Raw genomic sequence first — 25,829 nt, 5'->3', positions numbered from 1 at the left:
AAATAAAAATTAGGACCAAAGCTCTCACTAATGGCATCACAGCATGGTATGCATCTACTTTAAAATTTTTTATTAAAATTAGGAAGTAAGGAGTATACCAAAATAATACATGCACATGATTAAAACAAAAAATCAAGAAGTACTGAGGGTTTTTATAAGAAAGAATAGCAGTCCCTTGCTTCTGTCCCTTCCCAACTTCCTAAAAGCAATTACTTTTTACTGTTTTAGGTGTTTGTTTTGATGGTTATATAAATAATTATAAAATACTGCTATTTCTTATTTTAGACACTATTCACTTTCTTTAAGATAGATGAGCTGAAACTACCCCCATTTTCCCATTTGCTATGGTCTGAATATTTGTGTTCTATCAAAATTCGGGTAGTGAAATCCCAGTGCCCAATATAATGGTATTAGGAGGTGGGGCCTTTGGGAGATGATTAGGTCGTGAAGGCAGAGCCCTAATGATGCCATTAATGCCCTTGTAAAAGAGGCCCAAGAGAACGCCTTTGCTTCTTACACCACGTGAAAATACAAGGAGTCTGCACCCTAGAAGAGAGCCCTCACGGGACCACACTTGCACTCTGATCTTAGACTCCTAGCCTCCAGAACTGTGAGAAATAAATTTCTGTTGTTTCTAAGCCACCCAGTCTGGTATTTTGTTATAGCAGCCTGAATGGACGAAAACACCAATATAATCATCTTGTTTTTAGCTAAACCAAGAAATGGCGTTTATATAATTATGACTTATGTAAATATTACTGCAAAGCCCAGTACTGTATTACATTATGTTTTCCTTCTGATACAGCTTATAATTTTTCCTGTAATTTATCTGCCCTGTTTTTCATCTACTTGTGAAATAAATACATCCCTAATATTATACAAATACTCCTTTATATCTGCTATTCATTGAGTCTCCTTTTCTGGGAGAACGCCACTTGAGCCACTTTTCTTCCTCCACTCAGCTAGTTTCTCAGTTTGTTTGCTGCACAACTATAGTCTTTGGACTTCTATTTGCCAGTCTTGGATTGAATTTACTAATTACTTCATCTCCCTTATTTCTGGTGGCCTTCATCTTCAAATATTTTTTAAGAAAGCAATGCATGGGACTAATTTTCTCAGCTTTTAGCATGTCTAGAAATGTCTTTAATGTGGATGGTACAGAATTATAGATTGAAAATCATTTTCCCTTATAATTTGAATGCACTGCTATCCTTTTCCCCCCAGTCATCCACATTTCCTGTTGAGAATTTCTCATTTTGATTGTCATTCTTTTATACATGCCCTGTTCTCATCCTGCCCCCAGGATTTTTTTTCTTATGGGCCTTTAAAAAGTAATCATGCTTGAGGAGGCTTGGTGGCTCAGTTGGTTGAGCATCCGACTCTCAATTTGGGTTCAGGTTATGATCTCACAGTTCATGAAGTGAAGCCCTGTGTTGGGCTCTGTGCTGACAACATGGAACCTGCTTGGGATTCTCTCTCTCTCCCTCTCCCACTGTCTTCCTGCCCCCCAATCTCTCTAAATAGATAAATAAACTGTTCAGAAAAAGTAATCATGCTTGGATATTCTGTGGACCCTTCAAGGTGGGATCTGTGTGCTTTAGTTCCCAAACAAGATTTGATGTAATCTTTTCACTAATTATACATAAGGTCTTGTGTATTTTAGCTCCAAGAAGTTATTTTTTGTTGTTTCTTTATTAGATGCCATTCTGATTTTTTTGGAATGTCAGTTATTTGGATTTCTGATATCCTGGATGGACCCTTAAAGTTTCTTTTCCCTCACAGTTTTCACTTCCTTGATTGTGGTACTTTTGGAGAGATTTCTTCCACTTTGTCTTTCACTTCTTCTGTTGACTTTTAATATGGTCATGATATCCTTAATTTACTAGTACCCTTATTTTGATTATTTGTCTCCTTTTTTAGCATCTTGATTCCTGTTACATGAATTCATTATCATCTCATATCTTTTTGAAACCACTAATTAAAATTTAGTTGAAGTTTTCTTTCCTACCCTGCGTTATCTAGTTTCCTCCAGTTTTCCTCTATTTTACATTCTACTTTATTGGTTTCTTTCATATTTGAGATTTTATCCTGATGTGGGTGTTTTTTTGTTTCATATGGAATCTGAAAAACCAGTTGGGAGGCCTTGTGTGTGGGCAGGATTTGTTGTTGATAGGTGGGCTTTACCTTGGATCAATTCAGGAGTTAGCCCTTGTTTGAGAGGATATTTGTTCTAGAAGCCTGGAGAAACCTCTTCTTTCCAGGTTGGCTAATAGTTGCTGGCATTCCACTGAGTGGGTATGATCAACATTTTCTCAACCAGTGGCTGCGCAGAAGTCTAAACGGTATTTGACTCATGTGAATTTAGCCATGTGCTCACTTATGCTAAACAAGCAGCATTACTTAAATATTAACAGACAACAAGGAGGTTCTGATTCTGAGTAAGATAGAGCAAGTGTACTCTACCCTGTCACTCCTACTAAATTAGTTATAAAACCTGGACAGAATGCATGGAGTAGCTATATGAGGATGCTGAAAAGTAAAAAATAGACTCAGGAAGAAAACCATATCTCGGAGCACCACAAAATCGGTAGTGAGGTTGCCATTTTTTCCTGTCTTTTGTCCCCCAGCCTGAATTCAGTGCAGCTCAGTCTGCAAATGGAAATAAGCACCAGGGCCTAGAGAGAGCAGTAGTAGAAGCCGGCTAGCTTGGACTCCAGGGGCAAAAGAGGGAGCGCCTAATAGAAAGCAAAGGCCATTTTTTTCATTCTAAGGCACACCAGCTTCCAAACAATCCAGTGATGGTGGCAGTGGGAGCTGGTAGGAACCAAAGTTCTAAGGGAGAACTTTCCTCTTCAATTGGTGGTGTTGTGGTCCTAAGAGGATGGAGCCAGCCTTAACACTTCTACTTTCTGTGTCCTTCAGATGACCCAGGCACAGCTGCAAAACTACAGGGCAAAGGGGGGTAATCAAAGTCCCAGCTTTCTGACTGGAGGATTGAAAAAACCTCAGGGAACCAGAAAGCACTAGAAAGAGGGAAGAGGGGGCAGAGAGGGAGGAGCTCAGATAAGTGACTCCATAAAATTTGTTGATGACCTCCTGGGTTTAATCCCTAAACAGCGCATGTTGATCTACTTTTTATCAGCATAACAAAGACTTTTGATAACTGAACTAACAGAAAAACCACCATCTAGGCCCCTGACTGGCCTCTAGTAGCACTCAAGTGGACTGATACAGGTAACACTGCAAAGACTTTACAAACTGAATTGATGCTACAATCATAACTTACTGAGCACTGGTTACAGCTTGCAGCCTAAATCTAACTAGGTCAGTTACCTGCTAGAACAGAAGTATCAACATTCATCATAGGATTTAAATAAGACTCAGAATCTCATAATATTCAAAATGGATACAGCACAAAATTACTTGGCATGTGAAGAACAAGGAAAATATCAACTGTCATGAGAAAGGAAAAATATCAGCTCTCATGAGAAAAGACCACAGACACCAATGCCAAGATAGCAAAGATGTTAGAATTATCTAACAAACACTTTAAAACATCTATTATAAAAATGCTCCAACAATCACAAATACTTTTAAAACTAATTAAAAAATAGATTCAGCAGAGAAATAGAAGATACAAATAGAAAAACCAAATTGGAAAGGTTAGCACTGAAAAATACAATAACCTAAGTAAAATTTCACTGGATAGACTTGATTTTAAAATGGAGGTGACAGAAGAGTCAGTGAACTTGAAGATAGAAGGCAGAAGTTACCTAATTTGAATGAGAGGAGACAAAAGAGTGTGGCACTAAAAAAAAATTTGGAGAAACAATGGCCGAAGACTTCCAAAATTTTATTTTAAACATAAAACTTAAGAAACTCAGTGAACACAAACAGAATAAGCTCAAAGAATTTCACACCTAGACATGATAACCACAGTGCTGAAACTGAAGACAAAAACTATGAAAGCATCTAGAGAAAAACACATGTAGGGTAGCAGCAATTAGAATGAGTATAGGTTTCTCATAAAAAACAATAGAGGCCAGAAAAGTGGCACCTTATTTTTCAAGTGGTGAAAAAAAGAACCAAAAATTCCCTATCCAGTGAAGTTATCCTTTGAGAATGAAAGTGAAATAAAACATAATAAAAATTCTTGGTTGAAGAAAAACTAAAGTTGTGAAATCATTGCCAGTAGCCTTCGCCAAAAGAATTGGTAAAGGAAGTTCTTCAGACAGAAATGATAACTATCTGCGTAAATATAATAGATTACTTTCTCCTCTTGAGTTCTTTAAAATGAGTTAAAAACAATTTATAGTATTGAAAACAATTTATAGGCTGAAAACAATTTATAGTATTGTCTGATGGGATTTCAAATGTATATTCATATAATTTGTGAGATAGCTATAACATACAAGGGAAGGCAGAGAGACTAGAGACCAAGGGTAAAGGATGATGGTGGTAATCTAAAATTTGTTCCCGCAGGATTTTAAGTTAGGGAAGTGACTGATGGCCCAGAGAAGTCAATGCAACTGAAAGAAGATTTTGATTATTTACATTTCCCAAGAGAAGGGGGCATACATCACCACACTGGGCTACAGGTAAAGCATCAGAGTTTGGTCAGGAGACAGAAACAGGAGCAAGGGGGAAAGAAAGGCAAGGCAGGACAGGATAAACAGTTTAAGATTGGCTTGTTTGGATAATTTCAGTGGGCTTTCAGACATAGGGTCTGCTCTTAGTTGTCTGGTTCCTGGCCCAGGCTTGATACAAGGTAGAGGAAATATTGGCTTAGTATGTGAGTTAGATAAGGAGATGGGCATGGGGGCACAACACTGGATCAGGCAGTCTGCAAAGGAAAGGCATGCTCCAAGCAAGTGGTCTACCACTGCTAGAAATTAGCTAGCGCCGGGAGATTAAGTCTCTATTCAGGTCTGAAAGTCCTCCTACGATGTCAAAACATTATAAGATATAAAAAAATAAAAAACATGAATAGTGCAGATGGTAAGGTTTATACATTCTCGAAATAATAAAATATTGACTTTGAAGTGGATCAGTTATGTTATAATTGATAACATAACTACTTTAAAAACTATATAAAGAGATACAGTAAAAATTTTCAATAAATAGGGGTGCCTGGGTGGCTCAGTCATTAAGCATCTGACTCTTAATTTTGGCTCAGGTCATGATCTCACAGTTTGTCAGATCGAGGCCCACATCAGGCTGTGTGCTGACAGCAAGGAACCTGGTTGGGATTCTTTCTCTCCCTCCCTCTCTGGCCCTCCCCCATTCACATGTGCTTGCTCTCAAAATAAATAAACATTAAAAATTTTCAATCAATAAATTGTAATACTAAAAAATGTTTGTATAATGCAAAAGAAGGCCAGATTGGGGGAAAAGGAATTAAAAATAAGGAACAAACGGAAAACAAGTAAATGGTGGACTTAAATCCAAGCAACAGTAATTTCATTAAAAGTGAATTGTGCAGGGCCCCTGGGTAGCGGTTGAGCATCTGACTCTTGGTTTTTGGCTCAAGTTATGATATCACTGTTTATGGGATCAAGTCCTACATAAGGCTCTGTGCTGACAGTGTAGAGCCTGTTCAGGATTCTCTTTGTGTCTCTGTCTCTCTCTCAAAATAAATAAACTTAAAAAAGGTAAAGTCCCAAACGTTTAACAACAACAGAAATGTGAATAGTGTAAACACACCAATTAAAAGACAGATTGTCAGAATGGATTTAAAAAATATATAACCAAACTATATGATATCTTCATGAAAGTTATTTTATATATAATGATACAGGTAAGTAAAAAGGAGGGTAAAACATACTGTGCAGTTACTAATCAGAACAAAGCTGGAGTGGTAATATTACTGTCAGACAAAACCTTCAGAGCAGAGAGGAATATGTACATAATGATAAGAGGATCCATTCACCAAGAAGACATAAGAGTGCTTAAATGTGTGTATTCCTAAGAGTGGAGCTGCAATATATGTGAAGCAAAACCTGGGAGAACTGACAGAAGAAATGGACACAGTTATAATTGGAAACTTCAGCATTCTCTCTCAACAATTGATAGAACCATCAAGAATATAGAAAAACTCAACAGCATCATCAACTGGGCTCAAATAGATGTTTTTTTAACACTCTGCCCAGCAGCAGCAGAATACATGTTCAAGTGTCCACAGAACATCTATCAAGATAGACCATATCCCAGGCCATAAAACAAATCTCAACAAATTTAAAAGAATTGAAGTCAGGGGCACCTGGGTGGCACAGTCGGTTAAGTGTCCAACTCTGCTCAGATTATGATCTCACAATTAGTGGGTTCAAGCCCTGCGTCGGGCTCCCTGCTGTCAGCACAGAGTTCGCTTTGGATCCTCTGTCCCCCTCTCACTCTGCCCCTACCCCACTCTCGCACACACATGCACTCGCTCACTCGCTCTCAAAAATAAACATTTTTTAAAAACTTGAAGTGTGTTCTCTGATTACAAAGGAATCAAACTAGATAGAAATCAGTAACAAAGATAACCAGAAAGTCTTCACATATTTGAAAAGTAAACAACACTCTTGGATATTGAATAATTTCAAGAGAAATTTCAAAAATAAAAACTTGGGGCACCTGGGTGGCTGTTGGTTAAGTGTCTGACTTCAGCTCAAGTCATGATATTGCGGTTCGTGAGTTTGAGCCCCACATCGGGCTCTGTGCTGACAGCTCAGCCTAGAGCCTGCTTCCAATTCTGTGTCTCCTTCTCTCTCTGCTTCTCCCCTGCTCATGCTCTGTCTCACTCTCTCTCTCTCAAAAATAAATAAACATTAAAAAAAATAATAATAAAATGAAAATAAAAGTGAATATACAACACATCAGCATTTGTGGGATGTAGCTTAATGTAGAGCTGAAAGAGAACTTTTTTTTCTTAAAGTATGTTTATTAGAAAGCGCAAACAGGGGAGTGGCAGAGAGAGAATCCCAAGCAGGCTCCACAGTGTGAGTGCAGAGCCGGACGTGGGGCTTGAACCCATAAACTATGAGATCATGAGCTGAGCCCAAGTTGGACACTTAACCAACCTAGCCACCCAGGCACCCCCTGAAAGAGAAATTTATAACATACTATTTTAGAAAAGAATGAAGTCTTAATCAGTAGGCTTCCACCTCTTGGAACTCGACAGAGAAGAGCAAAATAAGTGCAAAACAACAGGAGGCATAGTAGAAGTCCACAAATTTGAAAACACAGAACGATAGAGAAAAATCAAGGAAATAACAAGCTTGTTCTTTGAAAAAAAATCAATAAAATTACCCTCTTATCAACCCTGAAGAGAGAAGACATAAATTACTAGTATCAGGAATGAAACAGGGTATCGACTGTAGACCCTGCAGACATCAAAAAGATAGGGAAAACCAACAGCTTTACACATATAAACTTGACAACTTAGATGAAATTGGCCAATTCCTCAAAAAGTACAAACTACCCTAATGTACCCAACATGAAATAGATAATTTGTATGGACCTAACAGCTCTTAAGGAAATTAAATTAATGACTTGAAAATTCTTGTAGAAGAACTCTCCAGGCCCAGACTGCTTAACTGGGAAGGTCTACAAAATGTTTTAAAAAGAATTGAGGCACCTAGGTGGTTCAGTTGGCTAAGCGTCTGACTTTAGCGCAGGTCATGATCTCACCGTTCATGAGTTCCAGTCCCACATCGGGCTCTGTGCTGACTGAACACAGAGCCTGGAGCCTGCTTCAGATTTTGTGTCCCCCTTTCTTTCTGCCCTTCCCCCTCTTTTCTCTTTTTCTCTTTCTCTCTCTCTCTCTCCCTCCCCCTCTCCCAAAAATAAAACATTTAAAAAAATAAAAAAAGGAAAAGAACATCTGGGGCCCCTAGGTAGATCAGTTGGTTGAGTGTCCGACTCTTGATTTTGGTTCAGGTCATGATCCCAGGGTTGTGGATTTGGAACCCCACACTGGACTCTGCACTGAGCTTGGAGCCTGCTTAAAATTCTCTCCCTCTGACTCCCTGCCGTATGTGTGCGCACGTGCTCTAATAAAAAAAAAAAACAGTTCTATACGTCTCTTGAAGGGAAATGCAAGAGAGCACTTTGTTCACTCATTCATTACTATCTTCTTGCTAAAACCAGGCAAAGGTAGTACAAAAATGGAAAACTACAGACTGAAGTCTCTCATGAATATGGTTATAAAAGATGCAAAAAATGTTAATAAAACATTAGCAAGTAGAATTAATCAATTATAAAAGATGTATACATCACGAGCAAGCGGCAATTATTCCAGGGATACAAGGCTTGTTCAGTATTCAAAAATCAGTCAGTGCAACCTACCATATTAACAGGCTGAAGAAGTAGTTGATACAGTAAAGCATTTCACAAGTTTTAATACCTGTTCATGTTCCTAGATGAATGGAATGCAGGATAACTTCCTCAATGTGATTAAAAAAAAAAGTATATTAAAAAATCTAACATCATATTCAAAGGTAAGACCGTTTTCTGCCTGTGATTGTGAATAAGGCAAGAGTGTCAGCTGTTACCACTGCTCATCACAGTGCTGGGAGTTATAGCTAGTTCAATACAGCAAGAAAATAGAAGGCATAAAAGGTATTTGTAGATGACATACTTGTCTGCATAGAAAATCTGAAAGAGTCTATGAGAAAAAAATCCTGGAACTGGAAATAGGCTCAGCAGGGTTTCAGGACACATGATCAAAATCAATTTATTTCTGTTTATTTAGCAGTGAACACATAGAAGTAAAATTTTAAATAGAGTGCCCTGTTCAGTCACTCAAAAAATAGAATATTTGGGTGTACAGGATTTGTATGCTCAAAACTATAAAACACTCATGAAAAAAAGCAAAGATCTAGACAAACAGAATTTGTTCTTGCAGAAGACTCAGCAGATGTCTGTTCGCTTCAAGTCAGTGTGCAAGTTCAACAAGATTGCTAAACAAAATTATTCTAAAATTTATATGGAAAGGCAAAGGAACTAGAATGGCTAAGAGCAATTTTTAATAGGAGCAATTACTATAAGACATTATGTAGTTAAGGCTGTGTGGCATTGGTGAAGGGCTGGATACCTAAATCAATGCAACAAAATAGGGAACTCATAAATATAGCCCCACATAAGTATGGCCAACTGATTTTTGACATCTGCAAAAGGAATTAAATAGAGAAAAGACAGTCTTTTCAAGAAGCAGTGTTAGAGCAATTAGTTATCCATAAGCAAAAACATGAACCTCAACCTGAATCTCACATCTTATATAAACACCAACTCACAATAGGTTGTAGATTTAGACATAAAACTTTTGGAAGATAACATAGGAGAAGTCTCTGGTTCCTGTGGCTTGATGAAGAAAAAAGCCAATAAACCTTAAAATTATAAACTTCTGTCACAAAAGACAAGAATGAAAAAAACTATAGGAAAAAATACTTGTAACCCACATATCTGAGAATGGACTTCTATCTAGAATGTGTCAAGAGCTCCCAAAACTCAACAGTAAAACTCAAACAATCCAGTTAGAAAATGAACCAAAAAATTGAGCAGTTCATCCAAGAGGGAGTGTAGATGGCAAGCAGCACATGCAAAAGATGTTCAACATCACTTGCCATTAGGGAAATGTAAACTAAGACCATGAGGAGATACACTACGTTCTTATTTTTTCTTTTTTTTTTAAGGGGGGGGGGGGGCAGAGAGAAATCCCAAGCAGGCTCTGAGCTGTCAGTGTGGAGCCCAGTGGGGGGCTCAATCTCATGAACCACAAGATCATGACCTGAGCCGAAATCAAGAGTCGGAAGCTTAACCGACTAAGCCACCCAGGAGCCCCACACTCTACTCTTAATATAACAGCTCCAATAAAAAATAGTAGCAATGTCAAGTGCTGACAAGGATGAGGAGAAACTGGATCTTCTGGATCTCATATGTTGCAGGTGGGAATGTAAAGTGGTACAGCTATTCTGGAACACAGTTGGGCTGTTCCTTGAAATCTAAACGTTCACTTACCATATGCCCACATTGCACCCTGCTGGGCATTTATCCCAGAGAAATGACAAGTTCACATGAAAACCTGTACGTAATTGTCCATAGCTTCATTTGTAATAGCTCCAAATAGGAACAACCAAAATGTCATTCAGTAGATAGGTGATTAAAAATGTGTAGTTTGTCCATATCATGGAATAGTACTCAGCAATAAAAAGGAATGAACTATTGATACACTCACACCTTGGATGGGTTTCAAGAGCATCTTGTTGAGTGAAAAAGGTCAATCTCAAGAGGCACAAACTGTCTAATCCTATTTATATAACATTCTTGAAGTTACAACATTGTGAGAGACAAAAACAGCAGTTGTCAGCAGCTTAGGGATGGTGTGGGTGGAAGTAGGGGTAAATATGGCGAAAGGGTAGCATGAAGGTAATCTTTGTGGTGACGGAATAATTCTGTATCTTGATTGAAGTGGTATTTTCTTGAGTCTATACATGTGATAAAATGGCATAGAACTATATACACACTGTATCAGTGTGAGTGCCCTGGTTTTGATACTGTGCTGTAATTAGGTAAAGTATAAGTGATTGGAGAGAACTGGGAGAGCACACAGAACTCTGTCCTATCTTTGCAGCTTCCTGGAAACCTATAATTATTTTAAATTAAAATACTAAAAAAAAACAACCTTGAGCCACAACCTAAATGCAGCATAAGTTCAAAGAAGTGGTAGCAAAATGTCCATTTGGAGGGGTTCAGGGATGTGGACTTCAGTATTTAGCACTCTGCTTGCATATCTAGGAAGAAAGGATGTTCAGTTGCTGTGCTTTGTGTTTTAACGCAATTATAGTGTTACAAAATTAGCAAACTGCTCTAATAAACAGCGCTCCTCTATCCAGCACCAGTTACCTCTAATCTTTACCACTAAGTCCACAGACAGTCCAGGTTTGTACAGAGGACATAGGTCTCATGATTGAACATTATACTGCTTCGGTCAGATTTTTCCTGTGACATTCTCCTCATATTTCTGGAGTTTCATCTATTCACAGGGATGTCATAGTTCTTTTTTTTTAATGTTTACTTATTTTTGAGAGAGAGAGGGAGATGCAGAATCCTAAGCAGGCTCCAGGCTCTGAGCTGTCAGCACAGAGCCCAACATGGGGCTTGAACTCATGAACCATGAGATCATGACCTGAGCCAAAGTTGGACACTTAACTGACTGAGCCACCCAGGTGCCTCTGGGATGTTGTAGTTCTAAATATGTAAACAAGGAATGTGTGTCCATTGGTATATAAATTTTAACTGAAGCCCCGTGGTCACTAGAAAAACATGTATGTAGTAGGTAACATGTTTGCAAAGCCTCATTGTCCCCAGTGTGGCGCAGGCTGAGCTTTTCAATAGCACCGTTTCAATAACACTACTGTAATTTTAGTGTGAAGTACGGGTCAGGTATTGCCAGGCTCATTTCTTACAAATGTCTTTCCAGAAAATTTTCACTGATAATTAAAGTGTTACTATTTAGTAAGCACTAACTAGATGCAAGACAGTGTTGTCGGGGCTTTATTATCGAATCAGATTTCCTGAAAACACCTGGGATTGCACTATCCTCTCTCTTTTACAGTTGAGGACATGAGGTAGAGGGACTGTGTAACTAGAGAAGACCCCCAGTCTCATGGCTGGGATTTGAGCCCAGAAACAGGCTCCAGTGCCCACATTCTTAACAAGTGTATCCACCATTCCTGTGCATGTGCATGCGAGTCTGCTTCGTTCTTAAGGCCTCCAGTAGCAACTTTACTAGAAACTCTAGAAAAACTCAGTTTTCTGAGAGTGGCAATACTGTCCAACATTCTCTGGTTCTTTATTTTTATTTATGTATTTATTTTTATTTATTTTTAATTTTTTTAATGTTTTTATTTTTGAGAGAGAGAGAGAGAGTGCAAGCAGGGGAGGGACACAGAGAGAGGGAGACACAGAATCCGAAGCAGGCTCCAGGCTCTGAGCCTAACACAGGGCTCAAACTCACAAACCGCGAGATCATGACCTGAGTGGAAATCAGACGCTTAACCGACTGAGCCACCCAGGTGCCCCTGGTTCTTTATTTTTGAAAAACTAAACAGTTTGGCTTTTCTATTTAAAAAATTAAAAAAAGGGGGGGGCATAAAATTATGTAGGGTATGCATTGTTCCAGCTGTCTGGAACATGTTGGTTTTTTTGTTTTTTGGTTTTTTTTTTTTTTTGATGCCTTAAAAAAAATCAATTTATCTGGAAACTAAGGGGCAGTAGTAGCAAAGCAAAAGTGAAAGTTTGTTCTAGAGTGAATTGTTTGACTTTATTTTCTTATCTCTTAATTAGGTCATAGTACCAATAAATGCCTAGTAGCAAGCAAAAATGTTTATTACTTATAGATGTAAATAAGTCCAGTCTTGTCCACTATGCAGCTGGGCAGACCCCAAAGATCCTATTGCAAGATACATTATTGAAAATGTTACAGATACCTGCCTTTTAGACTAGCAAAGTTTTCAAGTCCAATGAAAACGAGTAAGCAACTTATATCTGTTATCTTAAATCTTTTTTTAGAACATGGCATTTTCCCCACATTATTACCATGCTTTTGATTTTTGTACAGCTTGACATTTGTAATTACATGTGTAACATGATATGTGCTAATAAAGAGCTTTTGTAAATTGATCTCATCTTCTGTTTACAGGAATATATTAAAGGAATCTGTGAACCTGAACTAGAAGAAAGAGAACGTTATCCCAAGGCCATGCACTGTATTTTTGTTGGGGCACAGAGCCTGTTTCTGAAGAGCTTGATTCAGGACACATGTGCTGATCTCTGCATTCTGGACATTGGTCTTCTTGGCATCAGAGGAAGTGCTGAAGCTGTGGTCATGGCTAGGAGTCACATTCAGCAGTTCGTAAAGCTCTTTGAGAATAATGAGAACCTACCCAACAGTCAGAAAGAATCCGAGGTAAAAAGGGAATTTAAACAATTTGTTGAAGCTCGTGCAGACAATTATACAATGGACTTGTTAATTTTGCCCACTTCCTTGAAAAAAGAGCTTTTGACACTTACACAAGGTGAGGAGAATTTATTTGAAACAGGAAATGATGATGTTATTGAAATTGGAGATTCTAAACGAACAGAGTTTACACAGAATGCTGCCACAGGGCTGAATATTTCCAGAGATGAAATTGTTTTGCAGGAAGATGCAAGAAATAAAGCTGGCACTCCTGTTTCTGAGCTTACAAAACAAATGGACACAATCTTTTCTAGTTCACAAGATGTACTTTTTGTTCCAATAAATGGTCTAACCCCAGATGAAGAGGCACTTTCCAAAGACAGAATTTGTCACAAAAGGAGATTTTCTGATTCTGAAGAAAGGCATACGAAGAAACAGTTTTCTTTGGAAAATGTTCAAGAGGGGGAGCTTTTACATGATGGTAAGACATTAGCCGGAAATGTAATCATTGACCTATCTGATTCTTCGGCTGATCCTGAAAATTTAAGTCCAGATGTAAAGGACACCACTGAGGAAATGGAATACAATATCCTTGTGAACTTTTTTAAAACCATGGGCTATTCCCAAGAAATTGTTGAAAAGGTCATTAGGGAGTATGGGCCATCTACTGAACCATTATTGCTCTTAGAAGAAATTGAAAAAGAAAATAAGAGATTCCAAGAAGACAGAGAATCTTCACCTGGTAGTATGTGTCCGGAGACCAACAGAACCAAAAATAAAGGTGTTTGTAGCAGCATAAGTGAGCTTACAACAGATTCTACTCCAAAGAAAATACAAACTCACACACAGCAAAATATGGTAGAAAAATTTTCTCAGTTACCATTCAAAGAATCAAAACCATGTACCTCAAATTGCAAAATTAACGCTTTCAAAACAGTGCCGATAGAACAGAAACAAGAAATCTGGAGTTCAAACCAGAATTATATGTGTAACATGGACCTTGAAACTGATGGCCTTTCATCCTCTGTTGTCCCTTCAAGTCCCAAAGAAGTTGTCAGTTTTGTTTCCAGAGGCGCTTCAAGTCACCAGCCCAGAATTCCAGTTTTTCCTGAAAATGGTTTGCAGCAGCAAGCAGAGCCCTTGCTTCCAAGTAATGTGAAGTCTGCCTGTGAAAACCGTTCTGGGTGTTGTAGCTCTCCACAGTCTAAGTCAAATTGTCCACCCCTTTCTCCACCAATGCCACTGCCCCAGCTCCTACCTTCAGTTACTGACGCAAGGTTGGCGGGACCGTCTGATCATATTGATTCCTCAGTTACGGGCGTTCAAAGGTTTCGAGATACTCTGAAAATACCCTACAAGCTCGAATTAAAAAATGAGCCAGGGAGAACGGATTTGAAGCACATTGTTATAGACGGGAGTAATGTCGCAATTACGTAAGTCCACTCTCTGCAAGTCCTGTTATAGTTGTAAATAGGGCCCTATGCAGTGTCTCACAATTACATGCAGTTACAGGCACTACCCTGTCCATCTTTCTAGTTGATCTTTAGTCTTACTGGAAAAAAACAAAAAAAACCAAAAACCATGAAACAGCTGTTTGGAAGGCTGGGTTATTCCATCTTCTACAGTTGTAAACTTTGCTTCACCCTGCTGAACCTGTATTTCTGAGGACAGGAGATAGAAAATTTGTCTTTTCACTTTGCATTGCCTAGTCAGTGATAAACAACATAGTGACTTTTAAATCATTAGGTGTCTTTTTTTCTCTCTTTTAATCATTAGGTTCTTAACACCATGAATATCATTAGTTTTTGAGTACAAGGATGAAGCTTAAATCCAAAAAGATTTTTCTGACTTTATGTACTACAGTATGCTAGGGCTCTAGCCAAGATGCAGTGATAATGGATGCAATGTACTTCTGTTATAATTTGTTGATAGAGTGATGGCAACTTCCTTTCTAAGGAAGTTCATCAGTTTGAGCTTCATTTTGGTCTTCTGTTCTTACTAAAAGCTTGTGTATTTGTTTTTAGTAAAAAGAGTTAAATGATCATTTCTATCTCACCTGTCTTGGAACGCTTTGAAGAGTCTGATTTTATATGTATGTCCGGTACAGGATTGGGCTTCTTCTCTAAGAGGCAGTTTGATACAGTGACTAAGAAGAGGAGGGAGGTCAATTAAGAGTCTCTGCCCCACTGTGGATCTGCTGCTTGACCTTATGCAGGTTTCTGCCTGCTGAGTTTCACTTGCTGCAATCTATTGCCTTTTGCCCTGTCCTGAGGTCATCTTTATCATGCCATTTCAACAACTGCTAGGTAAAGACTCTCCAGTTTTCAAAGTCAGTCACTCCATTGATTTTGAAGAAGTCTGCAAAGGTTTGGCACTTTAAGTAGCTATCATTCACGAAAAGGGGCACCTGGACTGGAATGAAGATGTTGAAATACTCTTCTGAATTTTGGCGACTGTGTGTGTGGCCTCTTTCCTAGGAGTTCTATGTTTGTTATGTATTTATTTTTTGTTTTGTTAATTTTTTATTAGAATTTTCAAACAGATACATAAAAAGGTAATAGAATGATTCCCTTTTTGGATATGTTTGGGATTCCCATGTGTCCTTCCCCCACCTTCAGTAGTTCTCAGCTCTTGGCCAGGCTCCCTTCGTCTGTACCCCCACCTACTACCTTTCACCCGTGTAATTTTGAAGTAAATGTCAGATATGTTATTTTATCTATAAGTACTTTAATATCTTTTTAAAATAAGGATTCTTTTTATTTTTTGAATGAATTGTTGATGTATTTTGCTGTCAAAAGAAAAAAAAAAACCCAGAATTTCACATGTTAAAGTTTGAAGATGGGCTGGAAAAATACATAATATACTTGTCTTCATTTCTAAATAATACTGTTTGTTGTTATTTCACTTTGCTTTTTGCCAGTTCTTTTGGGGGAAACCCAGCAAATGGCCCACAGCTGCATAGCATTATCTAAGTAAAATTGTAAAGTGCAATTTCAGTCACCCACAGTCCAAGCCCAGTACCAGTTCCTCATTGTGATGATTTCTTGAGCCAAATTATGATATGAAATTTAGGTCATGATTGTGAATAATATTAATCCTTTTTCATTTTTTATGAGTGGAAAGATTTCCCAAATAGGTGTTCAGAGACCTAAGAAATGCAAATTAATGTAGAATGAGCAGTGATAATGACATTATTTTAAAACCTTTTTGGGGCGCCTGGGTGGCTCAGTCGGTTAAGCGTCCGACTTCAGCCAGGTCACGATCTCGCGGTCCGTGAGTTCGAGCCCCGCGTCGGGCTCTGGGCTGATGGCTCAGAGCCTGGAGCCTGTTTCCGATTCTGTGTCTCCCTCTCTCTCTGCCCCTCCCCCGTTCATGCTCTGTCTCTCTCTGTCCCAAAAATAAATAAACGTTGAAAAAAAAAAAAATTAAAAAAAAAAAAAAACAAAAACCTTTTTGGAGTAGTAACCAGTGTATTTCTCAGAGGGGTCACTATTGGAGTTGTGTATAGTCCATCCATGATAGGATGTTTTGCATATCTAGTCCCTCCTACTTTGCCCATAGTACTGCTCCCCCACCCCTGCCGTGATTGTGACACCCCGAAACACTCCCACATATTTCCTAACACCCTTGGGTACAGTGCCATCTCTTTTGAAAACCACTGAATTAGTGCACTAAGGGAAACCATGAGTAGACTTTCATTAATTTTTCTTTTGAAAGCTGATTATTTGGGGAGGATTCCAGTTTTCTTTGAATTCACAGATGTCTCAGTTTAAAAGCAACATTTTTGTAAGGATGTATTATCTTAAAAGTCAGACTTAATTTGATAAAGATTGATCTGAAAATATCAGTAACTAAAATTAACTCTTATCCTGGGGGTAGATTGCTTAATGCGCACAGGATTTTATTTTGGAATAACAGAAATGTTTTAGAGCAAAGTATAAGTGGTAATTGTGCAACATTGTGAATGTACTAAATGCCACTGAATTGTTCACTTTAAAATGATTATTTTAAATGTTATGTGAAATTCAACTCAGGTTTTTCTAAAAGTTGGGAAAAAATTAACCCTTGTTTATAATCAATCGCTTCAGTATTAAATGTGAATTATAGATTGTACATTCCGTGAAGGAAGTGATTTGTATGTCCTGTTCACTAAAATACTCCCAGGTCCATGGTGCTAGTACATGGTAAGCACTCAGTAATGTTTTGTTGAATGAAAGAATTAATGACTTAGGAAAGATTAGAATTTTTAAAATGATTTTTCACCATCCTTTTATAACTTGTTATTCGATTGTTATTATAGTGATCAGTTTAGATTAAATTTTAACTGAGACATTTTTCAACAAATATTTGGAATCTTCAGGCTGAAACACCTGTTATGTGTCAGGTACTATATCTTTTAAAACATAATATTCACACCAATTTTGTGAGGTAAAAATGATCTATTCTTTATATAACATGAAATGGCTTAAAAATTTTGTCCAAGATTATACTGGAGATGTGAGCTCATAGGCTCCCAGAGCCATTGTGTACCTTGTCTTCTCCCATAGAGAGTGAGGTTGGAATTTTCAGGCCTTGGCAACATAGGATACTTAAGTCTTGAGTTGCTTTAAGCAGTGCTGACTAAACCTTACTTATTTGACCCACCTAGTTGGGGAAGTAGTTAAAAAAGAAATTTGAGCCCTTAATAGCATTTGTTGGTGTGATCCCCACTCTGAGGCAGCTCAGGCCTAGCTGTCCCTCGGTTTCTGCAAAGCCTTTGTTTATTAGTTTATCCAGCGTGCTGTCTGCAGTTCATACACTCTGTGAGAAATTCCAAAATACCGACTTCATGCTGCTAATTATGCGTATCTCTACTTGGTTTTTCCCCTTTGTCACAATGAGTCAAATATGATGAGTAAATGGAAATTGTTTGCGGTGCACAGCTAGACATCACAGTGGTGGCTAGATAACACTCAGGCTTGGTCAGTCTGAAACTTCGGCATTAGGACACCTGACTTAACTTGGCAGCTAATTTTCCATGTAGGTGAGGTTTGCCCCTTCACTTGCCAGAGCTATATATTTTAACCATTTTTTCATGTGGTAGTCTTCTATATCCGGGTCTCATGGCTATTTTTATTAAGTGGAAACTATAGAAGGAAATTATTCTTCCCTGGGTAACTCCAAAAGGGTGTTTTGGGGTTTTTTTGATTTTTTGTTTTGTTTTGTTTTTTGTTTTTTTACTATTTCCCCCACACTGCTGGGTCTGGTTCCATCACTGCCATGAGTTTTTACCAGGTGTCTGTCACCCATCTCCTCTCTTCTTGAGACACTCTTCCTTCCAGTTTACTGCCTCCTATAACAGGGAAAACAACCGGATGATGTGACTTGTTTCCAATTGCAAGGAACAGGAGTTTACATCTCCCTTGCATACCCTGGCCTCTTGGCCCTAATATCTGCTCATTCTGCATTTGGAGCTGGGAGCCCCAGAGCTTGACCTTTTCAGAAGTAAAGGAGGAGTTAATGGTATATAAACCCTTTCAGTCAAAACAGACAGTTGATCTGGGTCTACATGTCAGCAAGCACCTGTGGCTTGACCGCAGGGATGTGAGGAGACTCAGTGGTTTCTGCCTAGGGCTGTAGGAGTTGAAGTGGGAAGTGGTAGGGATCTTCCATATTATTTTGAAGACACTAATTTGACTCCACTTAATTTTCTTCTGTAGTTCTGTTTTCTGGCTGAATCTATCTGTTTCCACCAGAATTTTGAACTGCTGTTTTTATTCCTAAAACTACTCTAGAGATTTTTCAGGGTATCCAAAGTGATTTGATCTTATCACTGAGGATAACACTTTGGGAATTACTATAGAGCTCATGTTTCCGGAAATTCCATTTCTTCTTCTCTAAGCTTGGGCCCACTACAGAGCCACAACATTACATCTACTCGTATATCCCTTCATTCATTTCCTCAGTGACGCAGTGGAACAGAACTGGGGTCCACCTGCTTTTTACTATTGTCATCTAAAGAAGCTTTTGGGGTGCCTGGATGGCTCAGTTAAGCATCCAACTTCAGCTCAGGTCATGATCTCATATTCTGTGAGTTTGAGCCCTGCATCGGGCTCTGTGCTGACAGCTCAGAGCCTGGAGCCTGCTTTGGATTCTGGGTCTCCCTCTCTCTGTGCCCCTCCCCTCCCCCCAGGCTTTGTCTCAAAAATGAATAAACATTAAAAAAAATTTTAAAAAGCTTTTCAGGAAGAGAAAAAATTAGTACATGTTTGTATCTGATGAATAAGCCAAACTTTACAAGCTTTTTTAATGCATTTCTCTCGAGGATTGTTTTTTTCAGGACTTAACGTACATATCCCTTGGTTTTTCTAAGAACCAGTAGGCTGTGTTGTATTTTTGGATTTTCATATTCAGGCTGTGGTTGACATGAACTCTATATCTGTTTTTGCTGTTAAGCAATTAGAATGATTTTTTTTTCTTTTTTTTGTCATGCATAATTATTTTTGGGCTTTGAATTTTTTTTAATATTTAAAAAAAATTTTTAATTTACATCCAAGTTAGTTAGCATATAGTGCAATAATGATTTCAGGAGTAGAATCCAGTGATTTATCCCCTACATATAATACCCAGTGCTCATCTCAACAATGCCTCTTGCCCATTTAGCCCATCCCCCTACCCCAGATCTCTCCAGCAGCCTTCAGTTTGTTCTCTGTATTTAAGAGTCTCTTATGTTTTGTCCCCCTCAAGTGATTTTTAAAGATTTTTTTTAAAAGATCACATCTATAAAAATTGTCTCCAGCCTTTCTCCAGTAACAGATGTCCTGTTGCTACATTCTTGCCATATTTTGAATGCTTTTAGATAAACTGTACTGAATTATTTCATCAAGAATGGGTTTGTTTACTTGCTTATGTTTTCTTGGGTAAAGCTGATGTCATTGTAGTCTCTTATTTATGGTTCACTGAGAAGAGAGTGGGTGTTAGCCTCTAAACGGAGTTTCTGAGCTGCTCTTCTGGGTGTTAGAAGTTTATTGTGTGTCTAGCCTATTCCTGCTTTTGTGAGAATATAGATTTAGTTGGAGACAGTACCACTGTGGGGTGGTAGGAAGGCACTGGCCCAGGAGTAAGGAAGCCTGAGTAGTCTCAGCACAATCACCCTGTGGCAGTGCAGCCTGGGGAAGTTGCTCTGTCTTTCAGGGGTTTCATTCTTTTTTCTAACAGGAATCTAACTCTGTTCTATCTCCTAGTTCTGTCATTCCAGTGCACAGTACAGGAAAGCAAGACAGGAAAGAAGAGGGATGATTGAGGACCTATCTCTAGAGATGGCCTCCTAGAAGAGGGTCTGGAATTGAGTCCCAAGGGCATTGGAGGAAAGGAATGGGCAAAGGTCTAAGAGTTGGTCTACAAAGAAAGCAGCAAAAAAACAAAAAACAAAAACAAAAAAAAAAAAACCTCACTGCCCAGGAAGAGGGAGATAGCAAGCCTACCCAGCCAGAAACGAGTGTGGTGATGCATGATGGTTTCTAGATCACTTCTGACTGATCAGGTATACAGGGGATCTTGAAGCCATGCTCTGGGTTTTTCTGGAGGGATAGTGCCATTGAAAACCCTGAGCAGGATCAAAGACCTCGTGGCTGCATTTCAGGGTCTAAATGGAGTTTGAGGAGGGATTGGAATTAGGAGTCTGGAGTTGACTTGGAACACATTGTACCTGAGGTGGCAGGACTTCTAAGTGAAGGAATTAATCCACCAAGTGGTTTTGACGTGGAAACACTTGACATGAAGAGAAGCCAGGACTGAAGATGCTGGATTTCCTGTCACTGGAATATAAGTGTCCATTAAGATTAGTGAACATAGGTTATGCTCATTTCATAAACTGCAACTTCCCAGGGGTTTTGATTTTTTTTCTAATATTCATGGCTAGACAAATGGATTACCACCTACAAAATTTCAGACTTTAAAATACACTTAAAAAAATGTCCACTTTTACTTAGGTACTACTGCAGGCCACAACTAAATATTTTTTCTGGTTTCTTTTGAAATTTGTTACCACATTTTTGGGTGGGGTCACTTTTTAATCCACTATAATGTGGGGTTGTGCCCTGTGGGCCAAATCTGGCCACCACCTGTTTTTTGCAAATAGGGAACACAGCCACCCTCATTCATTTGCAGTTGGCAGAGTTGAGTAGTTCAGCAGAGACCATATGGCCTACAAAGCTTATCTGGCCCTTTACAGAAAATTGTATACTGACTCATATTCTGTACAGTTCCTTGTTCGTTTGCATCTACTCCCAGTACTTTCTGCTTCCTTCAGCAAAATCATCTGCCATGGCCCCTAGTTAGTTTCACTGGAATCCTGCCCTCATCTTATTTCCTAGAAGCTGCAAACTGAGTAGGTTCCACGGTTCCCTAGAAAGGGTATGGAGCCCCAGAGCCAGGGTTACCCACAGCCTTTGGAAGTTGTAAGGACCATGTCCTGGAAGAGTCATCACGTCTACTTCTGCTTTAGCAACAGATTTCTTAATAAAATTCGTAGAATATTCTTAGAGGCCATTGACCAGGCAGGGCTCTCTAGAATGGGCTCTTTATCTAAAAATAATAATAAAATAAAGTAAAAAATAGAAAGTGCAATAAACAAGTATTACCATGAAACTCAAGCTGCCTTCTATCTCAATAGCACATTCAATTAAATGAACCAAACAAAATACAAGAAAAATCATAAAGCTATTAAGAATCACATTTCAGGGGCGCCTGGGTGGCGCAGTCGGTTAAGCGTCCGGCTTCAGCCAGGTCACGATCTCGCGGTCCGTGAGTTCGAGCCCCGCGTCGGGCTCTGGACTGATGGCTCAGAGCCTGGAGCCTGCTTCCGATTATGTGTCTCCCTCTCTCTCTGCCCCTCCCCCGTTCATGCTCTGTCTCTCTCTGTCCCAAAAATAAATAAAACGTTGAAAAAAAAAAAAAAAAAAAAGAATCACATTTCATGCAATAGGTTCTTTCTTGGCTTTGCAAGGTCACAGACTATGGAACTTAATGCCAAAAAATGTAAAAGGGAATGTAAAATGTGAAGGGAATTTCATTGCCATTGTTTTTGTTATGTATAGAGTTTACCTTTTCACATTTTCATGGTGAAATTTCACATACGTTAAGCTGAAATAAATTTTGTTTTCTTATAGCCACGGTCTGAAAAAGTTCTTTTCTTGTCGTGGAATTGCAATTGCGGTTGAATATTTTTGGAAGCTTGGCAACAGAAACATCACTGTATTTGTCCCACAGTGGAGAACAAGACGTGATCCTAATGTCACAGGTGAGGCAAACTGATCCTTCCAGATTTCTCCTTTTCTAGATGTTTAATGAGTTTGCTTACAATGGCAACTCATACTCCTTAGAGCAGAGCCACATGCTGCAGTGGCAGCAGCTTGAAAAACAAAATTGTAAATCTTTTGGACCCTGTGAAACATCAGTTGAAGAGAGTGTTACAGCATAAGAAGTGCTTAGGGGAAGGATGGAAAGTTTTAACATAGTTGTTTACGTGGAAAGTTATATTAGAGTTCCTTATACATCACAAAAATTTTCCTGACTTTCTAAAAAGTAGTTTAAATATGTCTTTCCATTAGTCTGGACTTTTGCCTCATTAAATAGTCTTTTCTAAAATGGTCACTTGATAAATTTGGAAACCCTCAAAGACAATGTTTTCTGAACAGTCTGTTTTTAATAGTTTAATATAAATTATGTCTGTTAATTGTGTGATACTGCATGGCTGACTGCAGGCCACACACGGGATGTTTAAACTTACCGTGAATCATGCAGTATTCTAGAGAAACCTATTCTTATAGTTCATGATAGGGGAGTGGTGGCACGGTGTCAGGCAGCTTAGCCCACTGGTGTGCCTAGACACAAGAGGTGGATGGGAGAAGGGAGGGGGAACAGAGCTCACCCAGCATTTAAACAGGAAGTGAAACTTAGTCACTGTTGAGATGGAAATGGTAAGACCACACATTTCTCAAGTATCCCAACTTCCCTCATTTGGAGAGCGTATTTGTCTTAACAGAGAGTGCTTGAGGAATGAGGCAGAGCCACTAATTTTTGCAATAGGATCCTTGAAAGGGTCTTGCAAGCCTTCCTGTGCTGTGCATTTCTAGGACAATAAAACACGGTGTGTGCATGTTGCAGTTTAAGCCAGTGGTGAGTAATCATCGTAGGGGATGCGGGTGTGGGAATCTTAGACCCTGAGCTTTTAGCTGCTCTTTGCCCTATGACTGATTTTCTGTAATTTGGCTTTGACCCTCTTTTCTTCTGTGTCGCGACCCACTCCCATGAAATATCAGTAAATGTGCAGATAACAGAGAGGTTGGATAAGATGCCAGCTAGAAAGATATTTTGACAGCCTCTTGGAAGGGGGACCACATAGGCCTACCTTGGGATAGGGCAGAGCCTTGTGTCCCTGCCTCTGCCTCCAGCAATGTTCCCTGCTCTACCCCACCCTCTCTCTGGGACTTATGTCATCAGTCCCTGTCCTACTGCTTGTGATATGGCTGTGAAAAAGTTCTTGATGGTAGGATTATGGTTTACTCAATTCCAGGAGCAAATGAGTTGAACTTTTTTATATTTAAAAAATAGCTAAGGTCAGTTTTTATGTTGTATTTGCCTTAGTATGTGTGTTGCTTAATTTTTTTTTTTTCTTCCCAATGAGTTAGTATAATTGAGTCTTGTTGAGTCAGCAGAAAAAAGGTTTTCCAACATTTGAGGGTGCTTTCATTTATTTAAACATATGGGAAGATAGCCTTTTTCTGAATGTGTATTCAACTTATTCCATGAACAGAACAGCACTTCTTAACCCAGCTCCAGGAGCTTGGAATATTATCTTTAACTCCTGCCCGGATGGTCTTTGGAGAAAGAATTGCTTCTCATGATGACAGGTACGAAAGGCTGTTTTCCTTACTGAGGTGGGTGTGGGATGGTGAGGAGCCCACCACCTGCTCCACTGAACCAACCATTCATGGTGCCCCTGGATCCACATACCTAGAGGACTCACTAGATTAAGGGGTTTGAAGATTTTAGTATTTATGGTCATTAAGGTTATATACTCAGTGGGGTTTTTTTGGTTTTGTTTTTTTTGTTTGTTTTTTTCTGCTATACCGGTTTAAGAGCATTACATAAAATCTGTTAGGTTAGAATGTTTTTTGTTTGTATGTTTCTTAAATAAAACACGACCGAGAATCATAAGAGCGAGCAGACATTGAGTTCTCTTTTTTGGTGCATACTGAAAGTAATGTTTGTCTTGTCTTATGTGGTGACCCCAAGGATGCTTTTCAAACATTATCCATCTCCTCCTGGTTAATTTTGGCCAGTGACTTACTTTGTCATTATGCCTGAGCCCTCAGCATTTCTTCCACATAATGAAAGATGGTCTCAGCTGACCCTAAGTGTGACAGGAGTATGTTGCATTTCTTCGGTTGGCGTGTCACTCAGAAAGCAGGTGTTAATGCATTGGAGACAACAGGCTTTAATCTGCACCTTTTACATTTTTTTCTAAAAGCTTTACTGAGCACCAACCAAGTGCAGTGCACAGAGCGGGGCTTTGGGAACACACGTGATTCAGACATTTCCTGCTGTAAGGAGTTTGTGATCTAAAGAGAAGGCACACAAATAAGTAATAGAGGGGAGTTTTGTTGTGGTTGAATAAGAGAAGGTCCTAAATATGACCAGTGGCATTAAAAACAGTTTTTCAAACTGTCCTCTTGTGGAGTGAAGTCAGTACTATTAACCCTACCAGTATCTGGAAACCTAAGTAGTGGCCGCTTGTTCTTTCCCCACCTGCATACACCCCCTTTATTTTCTTCTGGCCTGAAGCACTTAGAATGCCCTGGTGGTTTTGCCTCAGAATTCTACCAGAATAGCTCCTCACATTGAAGACAGTGTCTGGCTTGTAATGCCAACTAGTGAATGACAGTCAGATGGGTGAGAGATGAAAAGAGGGGCTCGGCAGGGGGGAAGGGGACTTGAGAAGACAGCAGGTGTTCATTCAGGGAAAGGTCTAGAGGGCCTTCTCATTGACAACCCCTTGCCCTTCTCCAGGCTGGGATGAGAGACCAGATCAGATGGGGAGAATCAGAGGTGATGTGAAGGAACAGCGTGAGAGAAAGCGAAAGGAGAATAGTATATTGAGGCAGGGTAGGGGTGAGGAAGTGCTGGGAGACCATGTTCTGTTCCGGCTCCGTTATACTGGGCTCAGACCCTGTAGTGCTTGGGTGGAGGGGCACGTAGGCTGCTGGGCTCCTGAAGAACCTTCACCTCTCTCACACTCTGCAGCTGCACGCTTGCAGAATTTGAAGGCATGTGCAAGTATGCAGACTCGATAAGCCTTTGCTTAATTTGTATGATTCTGGGTTTTTAGTGGACATGAGTCTATATATACATATATTTAGTACATGCACTCCGAAGCCTTACTCTTGATATTAATATCTCTGGGCAGACATCACCATTTACCATTCATGCCCACTAGGAATAATTGATAAGATATTCATTAATAAGTTCAAGATTTTAAGTCCTACTTTCCAAGATGTCCTAAGCCTCTGAAACTAACAAGACTTGTTTTTTCATTCCTTTTAAGTATTCACTATCATTAATAAAAGCATTTGTTTGCACCTTCAATTCTAGTGATTCTCTTAATTTATTGTTGCATTGTCTTTGTCTGCATTGCCTTAAACAAATGTGATCACCCTGACTAAGGGATAAAACTCATCATTAGTGTCCTCACAAATCTCTCATTAAGAGATTTGACCACGAATAATCTCCAGCAGTGAAATAGAATTCTCAATACTGATTTCTTACCCTTTGTTATCACAATTTCAACTTATAAATGGCATCTGAGTGAATCTATAACTTGAACTAAACAGAATGGTGCTTCTAGACA

The 25,829-nt window shown here is 39.1% G+C and overlaps 1 protein-coding gene across 1 annotated transcript in view; it reads left to right on the top strand.

Moving 5' to 3' along the window:
- Window positions 1-25,829, top strand: part of N4BP1 (NEDD4 binding protein 1) — a 50,581-nt gene that overhangs the window by 14,874 nt on the left and 9,878 nt on the right. The window contains exons 2-4 of the mRNA XM_045442667.1: window positions 12,683-14,373; window positions 22,090-22,220; window positions 23,736-23,832. Of these exons, the coding sequence (XP_045298623.1) occupies window positions 12,683-14,373; window positions 22,090-22,220; window positions 23,736-23,832 (1,919 nt within the window). The remainder of the gene's footprint in view (window positions 1-12,682; window positions 14,374-22,089; window positions 22,221-23,735; window positions 23,833-25,829) is intronic.

The sequence above is a fragment of the Leopardus geoffroyi genome, chromosome E2 (genome assembly GCF_018350155.1).
Source record: "Leopardus geoffroyi isolate Oge1 chromosome E2, O.geoffroyi_Oge1_pat1.0, whole genome shotgun sequence".
NCBI classification, from domain to species: domain Eukaryota; kingdom Metazoa; phylum Chordata; class Mammalia; order Carnivora; family Felidae; genus Leopardus; species Leopardus geoffroyi.
The sequence above is the reverse complement of the archived record's forward strand: the minus strand, read 5'-3'. Positions and strand labels throughout refer to the sequence as shown.